General features: G+C 52.8%; 1 protein-coding gene across 2 annotated transcripts; it reads left to right on the top strand.

Moving 5' to 3' along the window:
- The first annotated feature begins 10101 nt into the window (after positions 1 to 10101).
- On the top strand, positions 10102 to 18590 carry LOC113960147 (claw keratin-like). 2 transcript variants are annotated; one of them, XM_027669541.1, is made up of 2 exons: positions 10102 to 10169; positions 18240 to 18590. In XM_027669541.1, the coding sequence occupies exon 2, from the start codon at positions 18267 to 18269 to the stop codon at positions 18588 to 18590; it is 324 nt and encodes a 107-aa protein (XP_027525342.1). In that variant the 5' UTR covers positions 10102 to 10169; positions 18240 to 18266. The 2 variants fall into 2 exon arrangements, with proteins under 2 accessions (XP_027525342.1, XP_027525343.1); XM_027669542.1 differs by lacking the exon at positions 10102 to 10169 and adding an exon at positions 17342 to 17568.
- The last annotated feature ends 1972 nt before the right edge of the window (positions 18591 to 20562 follow it).

Here is a 20562-nt window from a genome sequence, read left to right as displayed (position 1 = left end):
GCAGATGGGACCCTGGCCCTGGTGACCTCCACCACCACCTCCACCACCTCCACCACCACCACCACCTCCTCCTCCACTAATAATGATGGGACCTTGGCCCTGGTGGCCTGAGCCACCTCCACCACCTCCTCCACCACCCCCAATGCAGATGGGACCCTGGCCCTGGTGGCCTCCACCACCACCTCCACCCCCACTGCTGCCTCCCCCAATAATGATAACGCCTTTGCCCTGCTGGCCTGACCCACCTCCTCCTCCTCCACCACCTCCACCACCACCACCTCCACTAATAATGATGGGACCTTGGCCCTGGTGACCTGAACCACCTCCACCTCCTCCACCACCACCTCCAATGCAGATGGGACCCTGGCCTTTGTGGCCTCCTCCACCACCTCCTCCACCACCGCCACCCCCACTGCTGCCTCCCTCAATAATGATGATGCCTTTGCCCTGCTGGCCTGACCCACCTCCTCCTCCTCCTCCTCCTCCCCCTCCCATGCTGCCACTTGGGATGCAGATGGGCATATGGCTCTGGTGGCCACCTCCACCTCCTCCCCCTCCTCCTCCTCCTCCTCCCCCACTGATAATAATGGGACCTTGGCTCTGCTGCCCTCCACCTCCTCCTCCTCCTCCCATGCCACTTCCGATGCAGATGGGGCCCTGACTTTGTTGGCCTCCACCTCCTCCTCCTCCACCTCCTCCTCCTCCAATAATGCAAATGGATCCTTGGCTCTGCTGGCCTCCTCCTCCTCCTCCTCCTCCTCCTCCTCCTCCTGCACAGGAGTGGATCTGATACACGGCTCCACCGCCGCCGCCGCTGCCGCCTCCGCCTCCGCAGCAGCCGCCTCCTCCTCCTCCTCCATGGCAGGATGATCCCTGGCTCTGGTATCCCATGGATCCTCCTCCACCACTGCTGTGGCAGCAGCAGCATCCTCCTCCTCCACCGCCGTGGCATCCACCTCCTCCTCCTCCGCCGTGGCAGCCCCCGGACTGCTCAGACATCCCTTGGCCGTCGCCCTTCTGCTGGTGGGAACCCATCGTCCCAAATGTTGTGGAGTCCTCCAAGAGAAAGGAGAAAAACAGGCCTGAAGAACATCCAGGGGGAGGAAAACTCGTGTTTCTTGTGCCACCCCATCCCCTCCCAGTGGCAGCTCAACACAGGGTCCACACAAGGCCTCGGCTTCCCTTTTTGCTCCCTTCCTGACAGCTGATGCAAAAGGGTATTTTCAGCATCAGGAGTTAATAAATTAAAAGGAAAAGCTGGGAAGTTTTCAGCTTATTCCATATCAAGTCTTCTACAGAACTTCCTTATCCATATTTAATTTCCCTTTCTTTATCTAGGACAAGTGCAACCAGAATAATTCCTTAATAATTCCTTCTTGCAGCAGGTTGTCAGAGTGACACTGCAAGAGGCACATGAGGCCCTGGTGCTCCAGAATTACCCTTATCCAAGTGTGGTTTGGGAATTTTGAAAGGAATGCTCGGGGATAGGGATTAAAATTCCACAGCTACAAGAGACAAAGAACACAGGTCATCATTTGCATAACAATAACTTGGTTGAGCTTTGAAATTCTTCAGTCTCGGTCTCAAAGGAGCACAGTGAGTGCTTTATTTCTTCCTAAAAATGAGAAGGAAGAGGAAGAGCCTGTGGAAAAGTTATCAGCAATGCAAAAGAAGGGGAAAAAAAGCAGCTGCACCGAGTTTCAGCAGCTCCAGGTCACTCTGAAGGGTTTGATATGTGTCTGTGCCCAAGGGATGCTCTGAGGTTTGAGCACTTCTTTGGTACTTGAATCCCCCCCAACCCACGTCCTTCTGCTGGCAGAATTATTTCTCTTCCTCTGACAGGCAGCTCTAAAATGAAAAGGATCTACAGGTCAATGGGCTGAGGTGTCCAAACTGCTGGAGGACAAAGTGGCTCCTCCAAGAAAACAAAATGGTCAAAAACCCCGACCCTTTCCCATTTAGACAAAAGGCTGGAAAATGAGAATAATCTCCCATTTTGTGTTTAATTTCTTCTGTTTCCCACTCTTTGCTAAGAACCTGCAAACCCTCTTTTTCCCGCCCTTTTCCTCAGGATTAACATTCCAGGAGCTGCGTTTCCGTGATGTTGGGCCCAGAGGAATCCAAGGGGCTCCAAACACCAGGTTTTCTGTGTCCCAGCTCCCCGCTTTTCCCATGGGATTACATAATCCCTGAACTGTTGGGAAAGAAATAAATCACTGCAAATGAAGAGGAATTTTTGGACTGTGAGACCCCAAAGCCGTATTTCTGCCACCATTTCCAGCTGAGCATCCCGAGCCTGATCAGCCCAGTGAGTTCCCACCATGAAATATCAATATCTTACCGTGTCCCACGGCACGAACCAGTGGAAAGGAGTCAAATGGAGTGAGGGAACGTGGTGTGGGAGAACTTTTATATAGTATCTAGTCCTCCTCTAGGAAAGAAACAATGATTGATTTATTTACCAGCCAAACCCCACCCCAACTACCCACTTAGCATAATCTGGGGCTCTGTCATTTGAGATCGGTATCTCCCTTCCTTCCACCACCTCTTCTGTTTTCAGCTGCATTAAAATCACTGGATGGCTCCACCTACTCCAAGCAAAGTGAGGGAACAGGGAAAAGCAGAGGGGCTGCTGCACTGCCAGGATGGACAAGTGACTTAATTCCACGTCCCCTCACGGAGGGGTCCAACGTTCCAGAGGGGGAACACGAGGGGGGAAAGAGGCACTTTTGCCTCTGTGGATGAGGGTAATTTATTCCTCATTCTGGCCAATATCCTGAACCCCCAGACGTGGCCCTGGCGTGTCATTAACTGTGTTGTAACCCTGGATTATACGTTATGGGTGACACCCACGTCACCGCCACGGGCTGTGGGGACACACGTCGGACTCCAATGAGTCCGAGGAGCTGCAGCTCCCCAAAATCAACACATGATGCAAAGCTGGGAGGCTCTGGGTCATTCACAGCCTTGGAGGGTTTGACCTACAGAGAGCGGGGGAAAAAGGAACCCAAAGAGCCAAAGAAGCAGGGAGGGGGCTTTGTGTGGACTTGTGGAAAAGCTGAGGGAATTGGGATTGTTCAGCTTTGGGGTGACCCAACTGTGGCCTTACAGGACCTGAAGGAGCTCCAAGAAACTTGGGGAGAGACTATTTCTGAGGGCCTGGAGTGACAGGACAAGGGGCTACATCTCTGCAGTGGACAGATAAATATGTAACAGCTTCTCCTTAGACCTCGTAGGAGCATCAGAACAGGGAAAATCCCTTTTGCTGAGAGAGAATAATTTATTGCACTCAGTATTTTACTACACTTGCCCCTGGGTTAAGAGATAAAAGGGGGGTTTTCTTTATTCTCCTCTTGTAGCTCCTCAGCCCTTCACTGCAGGGGAATTCTGGATAATTTGCTCACACTTTCCATGCCTGCCAAATTGGAATTATGACAAGCAGCAGCAGCAAGTTCCTCCAAGAAAACCCTCCAGCTCCAGGCAGAGTTGGAAGGATCTTTCACTCAGATGTCGATGATTGAGGCAATGGGAACGTGATTTATGAGTCCAGAGCCGTTCTTGGTGCCACCCAAGTGCCTCCTTCCTGCCCTGGAGCACGAGACTGCTCAGCCTTATCTCATCTGGGCACTGCTGCAGCTCAGACAGGGCCCTTCACCCTCACCAACCCCCCAGCGTGGCCTGCAGGGAGGTGGCATCACCACCAGTGGCAGAGGACAAGGGACCCTCTCCCCAGCACACAGTGAAGGGCTGTGGGACCCTCTCCCCGGGGCTCTGTTAAAGGCTCTCATCTGAAGGCATTTCATGGGATTCCTGCAGAGTTTCAACTGTAACAGTCCCCAGAAGTCTATTATTAAATCTTTTAAATCAATTTAATGGGATCAATTCCACAGGATCAATTAAATCCCACTGTCTGTCATTAAACCTTTTGGAAGTCTCTCAGCCAGTGTCACTCCCAAGTGATGCTGCTCAGGGTCCTCTGGCTGTTGGAGGGGACAAGGATGAATTTCCAAGTGGGAAGAGCCAAATAAAGTTAAATGGCATAAAAATCCCCTCCCCTCCCCACCCAGCCTGTCCCCAAGGTTTGGAGCAGCATTTCCTATGACACCCCAGTGATGTTTGCCAGGAACTCCCAGCTGAGACCATCCAGCTCCTCCAGGATGTGTCCAGCTCCCAAGGGGGTGTCCAAGCCCCTCCGTGGTGTGGTTGGAGCAGGGAGAGAAGTAGGGCAGGGGAACCAGATGTCAAGGGATTCAGTGTTTGTCTGAAAACCAAATGAAGGGCTGTGGTTGCAGCACATACTTAGCATATCTAGAACAGCTTGTTTATCTCTGCTCTGGAGGTCAAGGGCGGTCAGGAGGCAGCTGGAAGAGCTTTAGCACGTCCTGGCACATCAAAGTTGAGTCCTGGGATTTGAGGTGCTGGGGAGTGGGGAATAACAAAGCTGGATTTGGGTGCACTAAGTGAGCACAGCCCTGGGGAGGGAACCCCGAGTGCTGCGTCCAGGGCTGGATCCCTCAGGGCAAGAGGGACCTGGAGGGGCTGGAGCATGTCCAGGGAAGGGAATGGAGCAGGGGAAGGGGCTGGAACAGCAGGAGAAGGGGCTGGAGAACTCCTGAGGGAGCTGGGGGGGCTCATCCTGGAGAAAAGGAGGCTCAGGGGGGACCTTCTCACTCTCTCCAGCTCCCTGACAGGAGGGGGGAGCCAGGTGGGAATTTGAGAACACATTCCTGCATTTCAGCAGCAAAGTTAAATGCTCACATTAAGTTAATTAATTAATTTATTACACTTCACATTAAATAAAATTAGCTTTAAAGCCAGTCTCAGTCCTGGCTGAGCTCACTGGGATCTCTCATCTGTTAATTATAGAAGTGTTTTGCTTCCAACCAGCTGCTCCTTTGCACTAATGAAGGTCCCTCTTCCAAGGCATAAAAATGGGAGTTTTGCTATTGAAGAGTGGAAATCAGGGAAAGCAGAACTGCGTCTCCATCTTATGCAAAGGGGAGAGTGATACGGAATTACAGAACCGTGGAATGGTTTGGGTTGGAAGGGACCTTAAAGTTCATCTCATTCCACCCCCTGCCAGGGGCAGGGACACCTTCCACTGCTCCAGGTCGCTCCAACCTGGCCTTGGACACTTCCAGGGATGGGGCAGCTTCTCTGGGCAACCTGTGCCAGTGGCAAAGCCTCAAACCTGGGGGTGAATCCAAAGCTTTAAAATCTCTGCCTGATGCTTCATCCCCAGAGAAAGCCCCAGCTAAACCCCCCTGCAGAGGCCGAGCCCTGCAGCAGTTTGGGGTCAGAGCTCCCTTAAGTGATTTCATGCAGAGACCCCCAAATAATGCCCTGTGCACTGAATATTTGGGCTCACTCTGAAGCACAGGCTGGAGCTCCCAGGGCTGTCCCAGCAGGGTGGAGTGGGATTGCCACAGAGCCCTAAGTGCTCTCATGATGCTCGTTTACCTCCTGATTACATCCTGGGTGTGGGTTGTGAAGGAGGTGTGTGATCCTCACATCCATCCTGCTTGGAGGAGAAGGCCCCACTCTGGGCACCAGGTGGGCTGGATGTGCCCCCAGGAGGCCCAGGGGACATCTGGGCACTCCCTGCAGCCCTCACATAATTTCCTGCGTTATTCCCTGTCCCGGCTGTGTTTGTGGCACGTCACAGGGTGGTGGGGTGAGGATGGGGAGGTGGTGGGATGGACCTTCATCTGCTGGTCCTTGATGTAATTCACCTCTCCCTGAGCCTCCAGTTTGCCCCTCTGTAGCTTAATTTGGCAAAACCTTTAATGACATGGGCTAAAGCACAGATCCCTTGCCATGTCCATCAAGGGACTGGGGGACACTTTTCCCAGCGAGGTGGACACGGAGCAACTCTCAGGGCACAACATCTCCCCTGTGCCCCCAACTGCTCTGGGCCTTTAGGGACTGGGCTCAGTGGTCCTTGAGAAGGGCAGGAAGAAGACTCGGAGCAGCCTGATCTCGTCACTGCCACCACAGCCAGACCTGCCCTCCCTCCCTCGGTGCCAGACCTGGTGATGCAAGAGTTGGGATGCTGGGATGACAGACACCCAGACAGGAGGTGAGCATGTGGCTGTGCCCAGGAGGGAGGCCACCCTCGGTTCATGGGGGTGCCCCCAGCCCTGGCACAGTCAGTTCCTGCATCCTGAGGCCACAGATCCCCCTCCCTCCAGCACAAACTGCTCTTCTCCTTCCCACAGTCTCACTTCCTTCCCACACCCATTTCCTCACTGCCCATTTCTTCAGCCAAGGCACAGCCTCCCTCTCTACCCACTTAATCCTCGGTGTCACATGGGTGCAGGAACTGGAAATGAAGGATTAGTTTTAATCTGGAGCTGTTTCCGCCTCCACTCCTTGGGTTCTGCTTTTATTTTGGGGATCAAAGCTTTCAATCCTCTCCTCTTAGTGCCAGCTCTCCCTCCCCAGGTCTGTCCACTGAGAAATTGCCTTTTTATGGTACTAAACCACCTGTGACCTCGGCTGGGGCTCCTTCTGGGAGGATTTCTCCTGATTTCAACACGTGGTGTGACTTTTATCTCTCTGCCAAGGGATTGTCAACACAGTGATGAGGAGGTTTGTGTACCCCAACCAGAACAACTTTCCCCAATAATTAATAACCAATGGCTTTGGCAGCTGAACAGTCCATTGTCCAGCTGTGGCTTCCTTTCCCAGTTTCACTTTTATTTGTCCCTGCACTTTGCCACACACATCAAAGCCATGGGCACACCCCGTTTTCCACGTCCTTCTTTCCCCCACCTCAGTTCCTCATTCCTCCAAAGCTCGTTGGGAAATTATTGGTGCTACCACGGGAGTTTGGGAGCCATGGAACAGGGTGACCTGGGACAGCACTGCAGCTCTGGGAGGGCAGAGCTCATGGTAACACAACCTTGTCTGGCTTTAAACCACAGAGGCCACAACAGAGAAATGTCCTGCACATGTTTCCAACTGTTCTGTTCAGTACCTGAAAAAATTTGGTGGTGTTTGGGTGCAGGTCATAAGCTGATAAAGGGACTGGAGCCCCTCCCCTGTGGAGACAGGCTGGGAGAACTGGGAATGTTCAGCCTGGAGAGGAGAAGGTTGTGTGGAGACCTCAGAGCCCCTTCCAGGACCTGAAGGGGCTACAAGGAAGCTTGAGGGGGGCTGTTCATCAGGAACTGGGGTGACAGGGCAGGGGGGAGTGGGTTCAGACTGAAAAAGGGGAAATTTAGGCTGGATATACGGAAGGAATTGTCCCCTGGGAGGGGGGGAGGCCCTGGCACAGGTTGCCCAGAGAAGCTGTGGCTGCCCCATCCCTGGAAGTGTCCAAGGCCAGGCTGGAGCTACCTGGGCTAGTGGGAGGTGTCCCAGCAGCATGTACAAACAGGAATTATTACTTTTAAATAACTCCAATGTCTAACATTTCAGAAAAAGTGGAAGAACACTTGGAAAAAAAAAATCAAATCTGCATCTTTCTGACAACCCCCAACCTGGAGCTGAGTCTGAGCGAGGGAGGCAAGAGGCAGATAAAGAAAAAAGAGAGATAAGTCAAACTTGAGCAAGAGCCCTGCACTGGACGTGCAGATCTCTTATCACACCCACAGCCTCAGCACTGCAGATTTTGTAATGGGAGCAGAGATTGGGGCACGAAGGGAAGGTGAGGAAAGACACCCAGGTGGTGCCTCCGAGCCCAGGGCTGCCCTTCCCCTGCCCTTCCCCTGCCTGGCCCTGGTGTGGGCAGCCACGGGGGGACACAGAGCCAGGCATGAGCCTCACGTTGGGGAGCACTGAGGGAACCCCAAACCCCCGGTTTCTGAAAGCTCAGCCTTGGTTTTCCTCACACACAGAGCCTGGGCTTAAATCCACCTAAAATCCCACAGTAAAAAGCAACTTCCTTCCTCCAGACATCAATCTCTGGCCTGTGGTGGTTGTGTAATTCCAGTTCTAGTCAAACCAACCCATCATCTCTGGTATTGGACTTCCCACTCGGGTGACCAGAGAGAGCCCCAAACCATTGTCCCTTTGTCAGGGGGGAAGGACCATTTCCTGCTGTTCCCAGTGGGGGAATGGGACACAGAAGGGACCCCCAGCCCACAGAGGCATCACCTCCTAGGCCAGACTTCCTGTCCTGATAAGGGAAAACCTGGTGTGCCAGGCAATTATGGACACTCAGGCCAGAGATGCCCCATTCATCCAGCTCAGGGCTGTGGCTCAGAGACATCCCTGGTCCTGGGAACACGTGGCAGGATGTTCATGGGAAGCATCTGCCCACTGCCCGACCCGCTGGCACTGCGTGGGAGCAATAGTTTGGAGTCCTCTGTCTCTAATGAAGCTGTTCCTGGGTTGGGGCAGTGTGGGGAGAGCCAGGCCTGGAATTTTTTCCCAGCTTATTAGCACAGCAGGAGAGAATTCCGCTGCCTCCCAGTAACCTGAGCTAGTGGGAGGTGTCCCTGCCCACGACAGAGGGGTTGGAATATGACCTTTAATATGATTAATATGGTTAAAGATGGTCTTTAAGGTCCCTTCCAACCCAAACCATTTTGTGATTCTATAATTTAACACTTCAAGTTCTTCCTAGAGGGAACTTCACAAAGAGGTACAACAAACCCCTGTGGTTTCGTGTTGTTTCTCTCCCAAATATTGGAGCAAGTCCTTCTTTTTATCCTGCTTTGCACCAAACCTTTTCTCTTCGCCCTCAGGAGTTTTCCAGGGCCCACCCACAGCAGCTCGTGGGCATTTCCCCCGTTCTCTCCTCCTCAGGGAGCATTTCTGAGATGCCAGGAGGGCTGGCGTTGGGCAAACGTGTCATTTGTCACCTGGGCACCAGGGCTCCAGCTGCGTCACAGCCAACCCGATTCCAGTGTCCAGCACGGATCCGTGGGGACAGGGACCAGCTCCTTGGGAAGAGGGAGCTGCTCCTGGCCCGGCCAGTCCAACAGCATCGCTTCCTGTTTTGCTGTCCCACCCAGCCCTTAGTGGGTCACCTGCCCAGTTCCTTCCCTGTGACACTGAGGCAGTTTCCTCCCTGCATTATTCAGCTGCTTTGCACCAGCCCATTCCAATTACAGGCATCGAATGGAAAGTGTTAATTGCTCCATTCATTATGGGCAGGAGTCACATCCGACTCGTGATTTGTTTGCCTGGGAACTCCCCACAGGCCTGGCCAGGCTCTGAGCCCGAGTCAAGATGAGCTGGTCTGGCACTGAGGGGAGGACAGCTGGAGTAAGGAATGTCACCAACATCACCAGCACAGGGGACCCCCTCCACTGACCCCCCTCAGGGAGCATTTGCTGACCATGCAGCTCCCTGGATCGGGACCCAGAGCCCACCAGACCCAGCACCAGTTTTAGGTTGACAGTTTGGAGCAGGGGAAGCCTCGTGGCTCCAGAGCATCAGGAATTTTAAGGATGTTGGAGCATTTCCCCCTCCCTAACAGCTGATTCCTGGTTACTTCACTGAAGGACAGGAAAACCCTGGCCTGTTTTGTAGGAGACATCTGAAATATGGTGTTCTGCACAGGGTGGGGGCATCTGAAGAAGGGCCTGGAGTGCCAGGCCAGGGGGGAATGGCTTCACACTGACAGGCAGGAGGTTTACATGGATATGGGGAAGAAATTGTTCCCTGGGAGGGGGGGAGGCCCTGGCACAGGTTGCCCAGGGAAGCTGTGACTGCCCCATCCCTGGGAGTGTTCCAGGCCAGGTTGGAACAACCTGGGATAGCAGAAGGTGTCCCTGCCCATGGCAGGGGGTGGCACTGGATGAGCTTTAAGGCCCCTTCCACAGAACCGCGGTGAAATGTTGGCTCTTTAAACGGCAGAAATCGGGGGCTGAGCCCTTCCGAGCTCCCCGCAGAACTCCAGCCCTTCCACGAGGGTACCAAGGGCTCCTCTGCCCGTCTCCTCCTCCCTGGGCTGCGCCCACAGCTCGGGCTGGGCTGGGCTCGTTAATCAGCAGTTAATTACAAGCAGCCGCCGCTGAGCTCCTGTCACGCATCAGCTCATCCCAAACACCTCCAGCTGTGCGGGAACGGGGGCGGAGACAGGAGGTAACAAATTCCTGCGGCTCAGCCCCTGCTCGGCCGCGGGATGGAGCTGCAGGATCAGGGAACGCTTCGGGTCGGAAGAGACGTCGAACATCTCGTTCCGGTCCACGAGGGACACCTCCCACTATTCCCAGGTAACTCCAAACCCTGTCCAGCCTGGCCTTGGACACCTCCAGGGTATCCTCAGCTTCTCTGGGCAATGCGAGGGGTCTCATATAACATTATTTGGCATTAAGTGACTGAGTTGCTGTTTGTTTTCAGCCCCAGACCCCCAGGGCAGGGCTGGGTGAAGGTGCAGCTCCCCAGGGCAGGGTGGCCTTGCTGCTGGACCTGTGCTGCTTCCAGCACAGCTCTGACTCGATATTCCCGGTCTCCCTGGGCTGGCCTACCCAGACCACACATCATTTTGACTTTAACCACCTCGGTGCATCTGTCTGCCTCTGCAGACAGCCCTGAGAGCTCGGTAGAGGTTTCTGAAAGGCAGAGACACTCTAAATGCCTCTCTAAGTACTCAACCTCTTTGTTTTTTAATTTGGAATAATGAGAAACCTGGCGGTTGCCTCCCAGCTTATTGAGAGAGCAGACAGCTGCCTTCCCAGACGCATTGAGATGCAAATCACTGCGAGTTCGGTTGCAATACTTTTGTCCGGGAGTGGGAGAGCTCGGCAGAGTTGGGTGAATGATGCAGAGGGAGGGAGGAACGGAGACAATGAGCTCTCGACCAGAGAAGTTCCTCAGATGAACACATGGCAGTGGCTCCCTGGGACCACTGGGACCTCTGGGACCACTGCCGTGAAGGTGCGGGTGAAAAATCCTGAGAGGAGCAGGAAGGGTCCTTTGTTCGTGTTGCTGCTGTAACCTGGGGGCGTTCGGGGCTCCCCCGGAGCCTGGGGCAGTTCGGTGTGGAGCCCTCAGCCCTGGGAGTGCCTGGGGCTCCCTCCTGCTCCCCGAATCCATCGGCCACACGAGGGAGCAAAAGGAATTGTTGCGGTGCCGCTGACAAATGCCCGAGGAATGATTTAGGGGCAATTTAATCGGGATTTCTTGGTGGACGGGGTGGGAACACCCCTATTTGTGAGAGCTTAGTGTCCCACACGTGGAGCTGCATAGGGTTGGAGCTCTGCCCTGACAGTTCCAGTGCCTGGGACTTGGTGATTCCCTGGGTTTGTCATCCCACAGCTGCCTCAGCTTCTCTGGGAATTGTCTGGAGATCCTCTGTGGGCAGCTGGGGAGTTGTTCCTGGCCCAGGTTGGAATTGGAGCTTGTCTGATCCTGGCTGGGGATTTTCAGCTCCGAGTCAAGTGTGAGAAGGGATGGAGGGGAAAACCCAACCCCATTAGAAAGCAAATGGTTTGATGCAGTAGAGGTTTTATTGTGAGATGTTGGGGATACACCCTAGAGAATAAAGTCATGCAGACTAAGAACTTCCAGCTGGTACATCAGAGGTGGATGTTTAAGCAGCAAGTGCTTCAAGAGTGAGTTGCTTCACACAATAGACCCCCTTGACTTGAAAGTCAATTTCTGTTTTCCCCCATTTTGCATTTGTTGTCTTATTTCTGTTGATGGTGTAGAAAACAAAGTGCAGGATTTAAATAACAGTCACTGAGGTTGGAAAAGCCCTCCAAGGTCACCAAGTCCCCCCTGTGCCCCATCCCCACCTTGTTCCCAGCCCAGAGCATTCAGTGCCAAGGCCAGTCCTTCCTTGGGCACCTCCAGGGCTGGGGACTCCACCACCTCCCTGAGCAAAAAACCCCATTTTCTTCACAAATTTTCCTCTGGTGCAAAGTCAAGAGCAGAAAGAAATGTTTATTCTTAGCAGGATGAGCAGGAAAGGCCCCGTTTTTTGTTGGCACTGGGGCTGCTTTGATGTAACATCATCTGTGTGAGTGATTGTGCCCTGGTAAAACTCACACCTCCTTTACACAGCACGGACAGAACTGTCCTCCTGCAGCTGAGACCTGGCCCAGGGTGGGCAAGAGACTGAAGATAGGGAGAGATGAGACCTCTAAACCTAATACAGAGCATAACACAGAGAGGATTCACTAAGGGCTGGGTTTTAGAGGTGTCAGGATGCCTCAGAGCTCCGGTGGTTCCAGGAGAAGAGTCGTGCTCCCGAGAGCTGGTGAGGGTGAGTCTGGCTCTTCACCCCCTGCGTGTCCTGTGGGCACCTCCCAGGGGTTTATTGCTCCCCACAGTTGTACTGGTAGCTGTTGGACCACTGGTACGAGTAAGGGTAGGAGCTGTGTTGGTACAGGGGAGCTGGGGCACACACCTGAGGAGTGGGGACACACACCTTGGGAGCTGGGGCACACACCTGAGGAGTGGGGGCACACACCTGAGGAGTGGGGGCACACACCCGAGGGGCTGGGACACACACCTGAGGAGTGGGGGCACACACCTGAGGGCACCTCTTCACACCCACCTGCCCACACTGGGACAGGCAGAGCTGCTCCCTGCCCATCCCCTGGGGCTGAGGGAAGGTCACAGTGCAGGGGTTGAGGCTCCTGGGGCTGCAGCAGCAGGAGGAGGAGGAGCAGGAGTGACCTTCCACCACGTGTGTCTCCACACAGCCCGAGGAGCAGGGAGGGCTCTGCAGGGTCTTCCTCACGCTGCACACCTTGGCAGCTGTGGGGGCACACCCCGGGCACTGCACACACTTCACCAGCCCGGGGGGGTGGCACTGCTGGGGGAACACGGGCAGGGGGCACTTCATTCCAGCCGGGATGTAACGCTGCTGCTTGTACTGGTACCTGTAGTAGGACATCGTTCCAGGGGGGAAAATGGGCCTGGAAAACAAATGAGGGGGGAGGGGTGAGGGAACTCCCTGCAAATCTGGGGTGTGGAACTGCTGCTTGTGTTGGGACCTGGAGTAAGACACAGTTCTGGGGGAGAAATGAACCTAAAAGGGCCAAGTAGGGGAGAAAAGTGAAGGAATTCCCTGCAAACTGTGCAATGGGAATTGAGGGGCCCAGACCTGGACACAGCACTCGAGGTGCCCTCCCCAGTGCCCAGCACAGAGGGGCAATCCCTGCCCAGCTGTGGGACATCCCAGCTCTCTCTGCCACACGTGGAGGACCCAAGGAGTCCGTTCCAAGGATATGATTGAGCACAGGGAAGTGCTGAGACCTTGGATTTCCTAATAACAGTTTAAAATCTGCCTGCAGATCAGCTTCCTCAGCACCAGCAAATGGCTCTGGGGCATCTGCACCTTGCAATTTGGTGGCAGTTGACTCTGCAGATGTACAGGACAACTCATCCCATTCCACCCCTGCCACGGGCAGAGACACCTTCCACCAGCCCAGGTTGCTCCAACCTGTCCTTGGACACTTCCAGGGATGGGGCAGCCACAGCTTCTCTGGGCAACCTGTGCCAGGGCCTCCCCCCCCTCCCAGGGAACAATTCCTTCCCAATATCCAACCTGAATTTTTCCTCTGTCAGTCTGAACCCACCCCCTTGTCCTGTCACCCCAGTTCCTGAGGAACATCCGCCTCCAGCTTCCCTGCAGCCCCTTCAGGTCCTGAAAGGGGCTCTGAGGTCTCCACACAACCTTCTCCTCTCCAGGCTGAACATTCCCAGCTCTCCCAGCCTGTCAAAGGCTGATCCAAACCTGGCTCTTGCTGTAAGAGGGAGGCAATAGTAACTCTTCTAAGAATTCCCCAAAAAGTGCACAAAAAAGGGTCTCATACAGGCAGAAGCCTTTTCCAGATAAAAATTATCAATAATCCACCCCAGTCTCTGATCTGGATTGTGAAGTTCAGCTGCCAACAGAAATAGTCACTTGAACCACTAAAATAAGTGGAGAAATGTAAAATTCAGTTTTAACAAAGCAAATTAAAGATATGGGGACCTAAATGGCCAGATCAGAGTGGAATCCACATCCCAAATTGGGTGAGGTTCTGTAAATCTCAGGCTCAGCTTTAAAAACCTCTATCTGCCTCTCTGCCTTTAGAGAAACCAATCCCAAACAAACCACAAACCCAAGAACCTCTGAAAAACCATCCCTCTTAATTCCCAGTGTCAGATATTTCTGCAGGGTCCAGTTTCCAGTTCAAAGTGCCAACAAAATGTTATTTTCCCAGTTAGAAATAGAAGGAGGCAAATAACTTACCGAGCTCGCAGTGCAGAGTAAGAACTGGATTGAAAGCTTGGAAAAGGGTGGTTTTATATGGTGTTTTTATAGTCCTTCAGACCACGGAAAACCTGAGCCACTGTGGATCAGATCCTAATTAGCTACTGGGGGGAATTTGTTCCTATGCCACTTTTTCACTGGCTGTAATTATTTTACTCATTTGTGCTCGTTAATACTTTGTTATCCCTAAATCCCATGGAAAACACCTCACACCCCAGGGTTGGTTTCATTTTAAACCTTTATGGGAGATGGAAAAGCCGCCTTTTATTCCGTTGACCTCATTAGTTCCATCAGGAAATGGATCCCTCTCCTCTCAAAAGCTGCTTTTTGCAGCCTGACAGTCCAGAGGCAGCAGCAGGGAGTGGGAGGTGCAGCTTCTCACTCCATTTTTCCTGCAGATGAGGAGCTGGGACACTGGGGAACGTGGCTTTGCAAAGGGAGGCCAGGAGGGATGGAGCCACCACCTGCCCTTGCAAAATGTTCCATCCCAGCGACCCCAAAGCAGGGAGAGCTCTCCAGTGCTCCCATTATCCCACCCTACGACCATCCCCAGAGCTCCTGCCCTGCTCCCAGGGCTCAGCTGGGGCTGTGCTGCTGCTCCCTGTGCCTGTGCCTTGTCCTCGTCCATCAGCAGAGAGACTGTGATGTAATTAAGAGCCTTTGATGTCCTGAGACGCAGCCTGTAAATTGGCTGAGTGCTGGCATTGCTCATCCCGGGGCTGAGCTCAGCCAGCTTGGCTCATGGAAAACATTAATGAGCATTTGTGAGCAGTTTGAAGAGGTCCTGTTGGGAAGGTGTTATTTAATAACCCGTCAGTGCTACTCTTGTTTTATGGAGGGTGTAAACAGCTGTCTGTGCAATCCCAGCTCTGTCAGGAGTGTCTTCATTTATCAAAGCTCAGGTGTCTTCATTTGTCAAAGCTGAGCTGTCTCAATTCAGCAGCAGAGCAAAGCTGAGGTGTGAGGTGAGAACAGGCCCTCACACAGGTCCTGCCACTGTGCTTATTCTTTTTTCCCCTTCCCAGCTCAGAGTATCTCCTTAGAAAAAGTTCTGGTGCAGGCAGTGCTTTACCTCCCTGATTTTACCTCCCTAGTAAATGTACTACAGGTTTGTGTGTTCTGAGGGGGAATGGAGTTCTCGTGGAATGGTTTGGGTTGGGAAGGACATTGAAGATCATCTCATTCCAACCCCCCTGCCCTGGGGCAGAGTTTGGACTCGATGATCCTGGAGATCTTTTCTGATCTAAATAATTCTGGGATTTGGTGATTCTATTTTTTTGGGATGCATTGGATCACTGATACCTGCCTGTTTTAGGGAACAGTTTACGCAAATAATGTCTTCAGAGAGCTCCCTCCTCCCATGTCGAGCTCTCCCTTGGTCCTTTAAGGTTTTATCCTGATGGATGATTTTTGTGTTTTGCATCGTCAGTTTTTAGGGTGCTGGGCTTTGATTCTTCAGCTTGTTTTACCTGGGGAGTGGAGCTGACACAGGCCCAGTTCTGTTGTCTTCCCTCCTGAGCTGCTGAGTCCTGGCTCCCATTCACCCCCCAACTCATCACTTTTGTCTCGACTCATCACTTTTGTCTCCTCCCAGTCCCTGGTTGGAGGCATAACACCCTCGTTAAAAACCATCCACGTGCCAGCCCTGGTTGTGTGCAGCACTAAGGAGCTGTTCTGATGTGCTCTGGAAACACTTTCAGAAAGCCTTGGCGTGATTGTTGTCAGTGTTAATCTCCATGTTCAGATAAATCCACCCTGCAGTGATGGGAGCCCTGAGCAGTTTTCTGCAGAAAACAAATCCCAGCAGTGGGGATTCCTCATACACCGGAGGAAAGATCTTGACTTTGAATTATTAATAAATCTCTAATATAGGATTTAACATTTAGTTTTATCTTCAGTTGGCTAAAACTGGTAATGAGGTGTTTAATTCCCATGTGTTTTGGGAATTACTTTGGGGATAAATTGCTGCCCAGTCTAAGCTGAATCTCAGCACATGTTGAAATTCTCATTCAACACGTGGTTATCTTCAGTTATTAGTTGTGGCTGGAAGTGTCCAAGGCAGGTTGGACAGGGCTTGGAGCGACCTGGGCTAGTGGAAGGTGTCCCTGCCCATGGCAGGGGGTGGGACTGGATGGTCTCGAAAGTCCCTTCTAACCCAACCCATTCCATGATTCCACGGTAGAAAATGCAGAGCCAGTTTTCCAAAGGAGCTGCAGATCTCTTCTGTCATCCCCAGACATTGTGACAGGGTGAAGATAAACCTCAGCGTGCAGTTAAACTGGCAGAACACCCCACGTTTTCCCATTGCTGTGGAAATCTGGGCTGAGGTTTCAGCTGCACAGCAGCACAGTGCCAGGGGGTCCAGTCCTGCCCTCAGAGTCATTCTGCTGCCAGTCTGCTGAGATATCCCAGAATCCCAGAGCAGCTGGGGTTGGAAGGGACCTCTGGAGTCACCCTTGCCATCCTTGGCATCGGTTGCTGACTCAGCTGGGTGTCAGAGCAGCTCTTGCTGATGTTTAATAGGATGATAACCCCACACCAGCAGCTGCATTTCATCAGCAGCTGGGCTTCCAGAATGCAGCTTCCACTTGTTATCCCAGAATGCAGCTTCCACTTGTTGTTCCACAGAGTTGCTGTTACAGTGGCTTTTGGTGCCCTTTTAATTGGAGAAGCGACTCACTGGCAAAAATGCCTGACAAGGTCTTGCCTCAGCCACACCCTATTTATGGCCTTTTTGCCATCCCCCTAATCCAGCCATGATTTGCAGCTTCACGAATGCAGGGCATTTAATTCCATATAAAATGTGCTCTTGCCCTTCTTTCCTTTTTTATGGGTAAAACGTGTTAGAGGAGCGTGTGCTCGGCGTTGAACTGGGAGAGCTGCCCTGACTTTTCTGGGGCTGCAGCTCTGTCAGTGCAAGAGTTCTGCACCGTGCCAGAGCTCTGACCAGGCTTTGGATTAATCTGATTTCACACAGAACCCAGAGGACAGTTTATCCCTCACTGTTTCAGCTCCTCCTGGGCTGAGCTGAGTGTGTTCTCACCCAGGTAAAAGGCTCATTGTCACCTGCCCAGGAACGAGTCCATTCAGGGAACACATCAGGGATGAACCACGTGAGCACGAGATGCAGAGTGTGCCCTCCACATAAAGCTGGGAAATAGCAGGGCCAGGAAGGCAGTAAAGGACAGGTCATGCAGGGACAGACTGATAATTACAAAGAGTGATTTATTTACACCAATTGGCATCCATTACCAAAGCTGGATCTCCAGAGAAACATGCTCAGAGATTGATCAGGATGTTCTGCCCGTGGGTGATTCATGCCCTGGGCACTCTGAGGGTGAGTATAAAAGGGCTCCCCAGCAGATCTTGGCAGATCATTTCTCTGCTCTTCCCTTGTGCTGTAGGTAAGTGACACCTGAATTCCTCTCCTGGCAAACGCTGAGCGTAGTTTTAAGGCAGAGTCTTGTGCAGATGTTCTGGGATCAGCCTGAAGGTTTCTTGGACGTGGTATTTGGTGCTCTAGTCTAGTTGATAATGTGGTGATGGGTCAGAGGTTGGACTTGATGGCCTTAGAGGTCTTTTCCAACCTTAATGATTCCGTAAATGAATAAATTAGTGTTCAGCTACTGGCTTTGGTAAATGCAAATCTGGGTGAGATCCAAGATTTGGACTCAATGATTCTTGTGGGTCCCTCCCAACTCACAATATTCCGTGATTTTGGGATCAACATTTCACAAAGGCTCTTTCCAGATGTGTTCAACACAAGATTTATACGGTTTTTTGGGTTCAACACAAGGTTTATAGGGGATTTTTGGGTTCAACACAAGGTTAATAGGGGTTTTTTGGGTTCAACACGAGATCTATAGGGTTTTTTTTGGTTCAACATGAGATTTATAGGGTTTTTTGGGTTCAGCATAAGATGTATAGGTTTTTTGGGGTTCAACATGAGATTTATAGGTTTTTTCTGGGTGATGAGCTACGAGAGCTCTGCCTTTCCCTCGAGCCTCTTTGCAGCCTCTCCTCACCACGTTTGAGGAGATAAGAACTGATGTCTTGTGTCCCTGCTCTTCCTCAGATCCCCTCAGATCCTCCCTCCCTGGCGATGGTGCTGTCCCGGAGCCCCTGCACCGAGGGCTCTCCCTCACCCTGTGGGGTGGCCGCGCCCCAACCCGTGGCCGAGAGCTGCAACGAGCCGTGTGTGCGGCAGTGCCCCGACTCCACCGTGGTCATCTACCCCCCGCCCGTGGTGGTCACCTTCCCCGGGCCCATCCTGAGCACCTTCCCCCAGCAGAGCGTGGTGGGATCCGCGGGAGCCCCCGAGGTCGGGGCCGGGTTCGGGGCCGCCCGCACCCCCGGCGCTTCCCACGTCTACGGCGGGGCCCGCTGGGGTCGGGGGTACCCCGTGGGCAGCTGCAGGCCCTGCTAAACCCACCGAGGGGCTCTGCCCAGAGGAGAAGCCCAGCAGGGTGCAGAGACGTGGCTGAGCCCCAGGGCACAGCGTTCTGGGAGCGTTGAGGGTTTGGGGGGCACGAAAAGCGTCTGTAGGTGTTGTGAACACCCCAAAAATCCATTTATGTCCTTCTCAGATTGCCCTGCCTGATTTCCTTTTTCCTAAGCCTTCCTATCTTTCCAAGTGCTCTGTTCTTGGTGCTGTGGACTGTGTTGCTAATTCCTTGGGGGCTCGTAGGGATCTTTCTGGCTTTGAATAGGTTTAGATTAGATATAACGAAAAAATTCTTCCCTGGGAGGGTGGTGAGACCCTGGCACAGGTTATTCCATGGATTCCCCATCCCTGGAAGCGTTCAAGGGCAGGCTGGATGGAGCTCTGAGCAGCCTGGTCTAGTGGAAGGTGTCCCTGCCCTTGGCATTGGCGTGGAATGGGATGATCTTTAAGGTCCCTTTTAGCCCCAACTGGGGTGGAATGAGATGGTCTTTAACCCAAACCACCCTGTGCTTCTGTGATTGTGACAACATAAAGGGATCTGCTACGAGATCCTCTTTGGATCCCTTTGTAGACTCTTTCTCTGGCTCCTGGTGGATAAAAGGGGTTGTGGTGTCAAGCAGCCCGTGCCCTGTGTCTGTGCTGGGTGCTCAGGGCTGAGTGTCCCCATCAACCACTCCAGGAGTCATCCTGCACCAAACCACGGGCTGGGGACGATCTGTGACCTGGACTTTGTAATCCTACCTCTGTATCAGCTGCTTCTTCCTCATTAAACACGACATTGCAACACCTTGTTGGCCTCTGTGTGTGTGTTCCCTCCTCTCCTCGCCCATGTGCCTTTGTCCTGCTGCACCAGCCTGATCCTAGCAGGATAAAGGTATTCCCGAGGGATTTGGCAGTGGGTTGTCTGTGCACCTCCTTGGCACAGCAGCTCTGGGCCGTGGGTGTCCCTTCCCTTCCCACATTTCTGGTCCTGCTCAGCTCTGAGGAGCTTTTTGCTCAGCGTTGGCTTTTCTGGCCCCTGTTCCTCAGTGTCCTCAGGCTCAGCCTCCCCAGCCAGGTGGTGACACAAGGGAGCAGATGGATGGGCAGGGTTGGCATTGCTAAAAAGGGTCTGCAGCCAAATGTTATGTGAGAGCAGCTATTTTTGAGGGTAAAAATTAAATTTCTGGCTTTACTGCTCTGCTCAGTGTTTTACAACAATCATCCTGTCCCTTATTCCCTGGGAGCAGAGCCCGACCCCCCCCCTGGCTCCCCCCTCCTGTCAGGGAATTCCAGAGCCAGAAGGTCCCCCCTGAGCCTCCTTTTCTCCAGGCTGAGCCCCCCCAGCTCCCTCAGGAGTTCTCCAGATCCTTCCCCAGCTCCCTTCCCTTTCCCTGGTCACGCTCCAGCTCCTCAGTGTCTTTCTTAAAGTGAAGGGCAACAACAGAACCCGGGCGTGCAGAAATGGGTGGTGATGTTCCCTGCAGGAATTATCACTTCCCTCAGGAATCTGTTGATAATAAAGGTTTCCCAAACTTTCCACGCTGTGCTGTGTTTGAAATGTTATGTGGTCTGTTAATAATAGAACCAGGGTAATTAAGCATTGCAGGGTGACCCGAGAATGTGGGATTGTTTCAGAGCAGTCACTCTGTGCAGAATTATTGTCCTCCTGTGGAAGGAAAACAAAGCTGTCTGGGCACTGTAATGGTGTGTAATTGGCTGGTGGTGAGTTCTGGAGGAGGTGATTAAACCAGATTCTCCCCAACCACAGAAACCCTTCCCTGCACAGGAGAAATCCCCCAAACCTCCAAAGCCAGAGGAAGGGACCTTTATTGTCATGCTAATGGTGCATTTGGGGATGAGCTACAGTTTGTTGAGGCTGCTCCAGTTGCACTTTTCATGGAATATTTTGAGATCTTCAGTTACCACAAAGCAGCAAATTCAGTAAAATGAGGAAAATTTGCCAATGTGGTTT

This window comes from Corapipo altera, unplaced genomic scaffold (assembly GCF_003945725.1).
Source record: "Corapipo altera isolate COAL_440 unplaced genomic scaffold, ASM394572v1 91, whole genome shotgun sequence".
NCBI classification, from domain to species: Eukaryota; Metazoa; Chordata; class Aves; order Passeriformes; family Pipridae; genus Corapipo; species Corapipo altera.
This window is presented reverse-complemented; position numbering and strand designations above follow the sequence as displayed.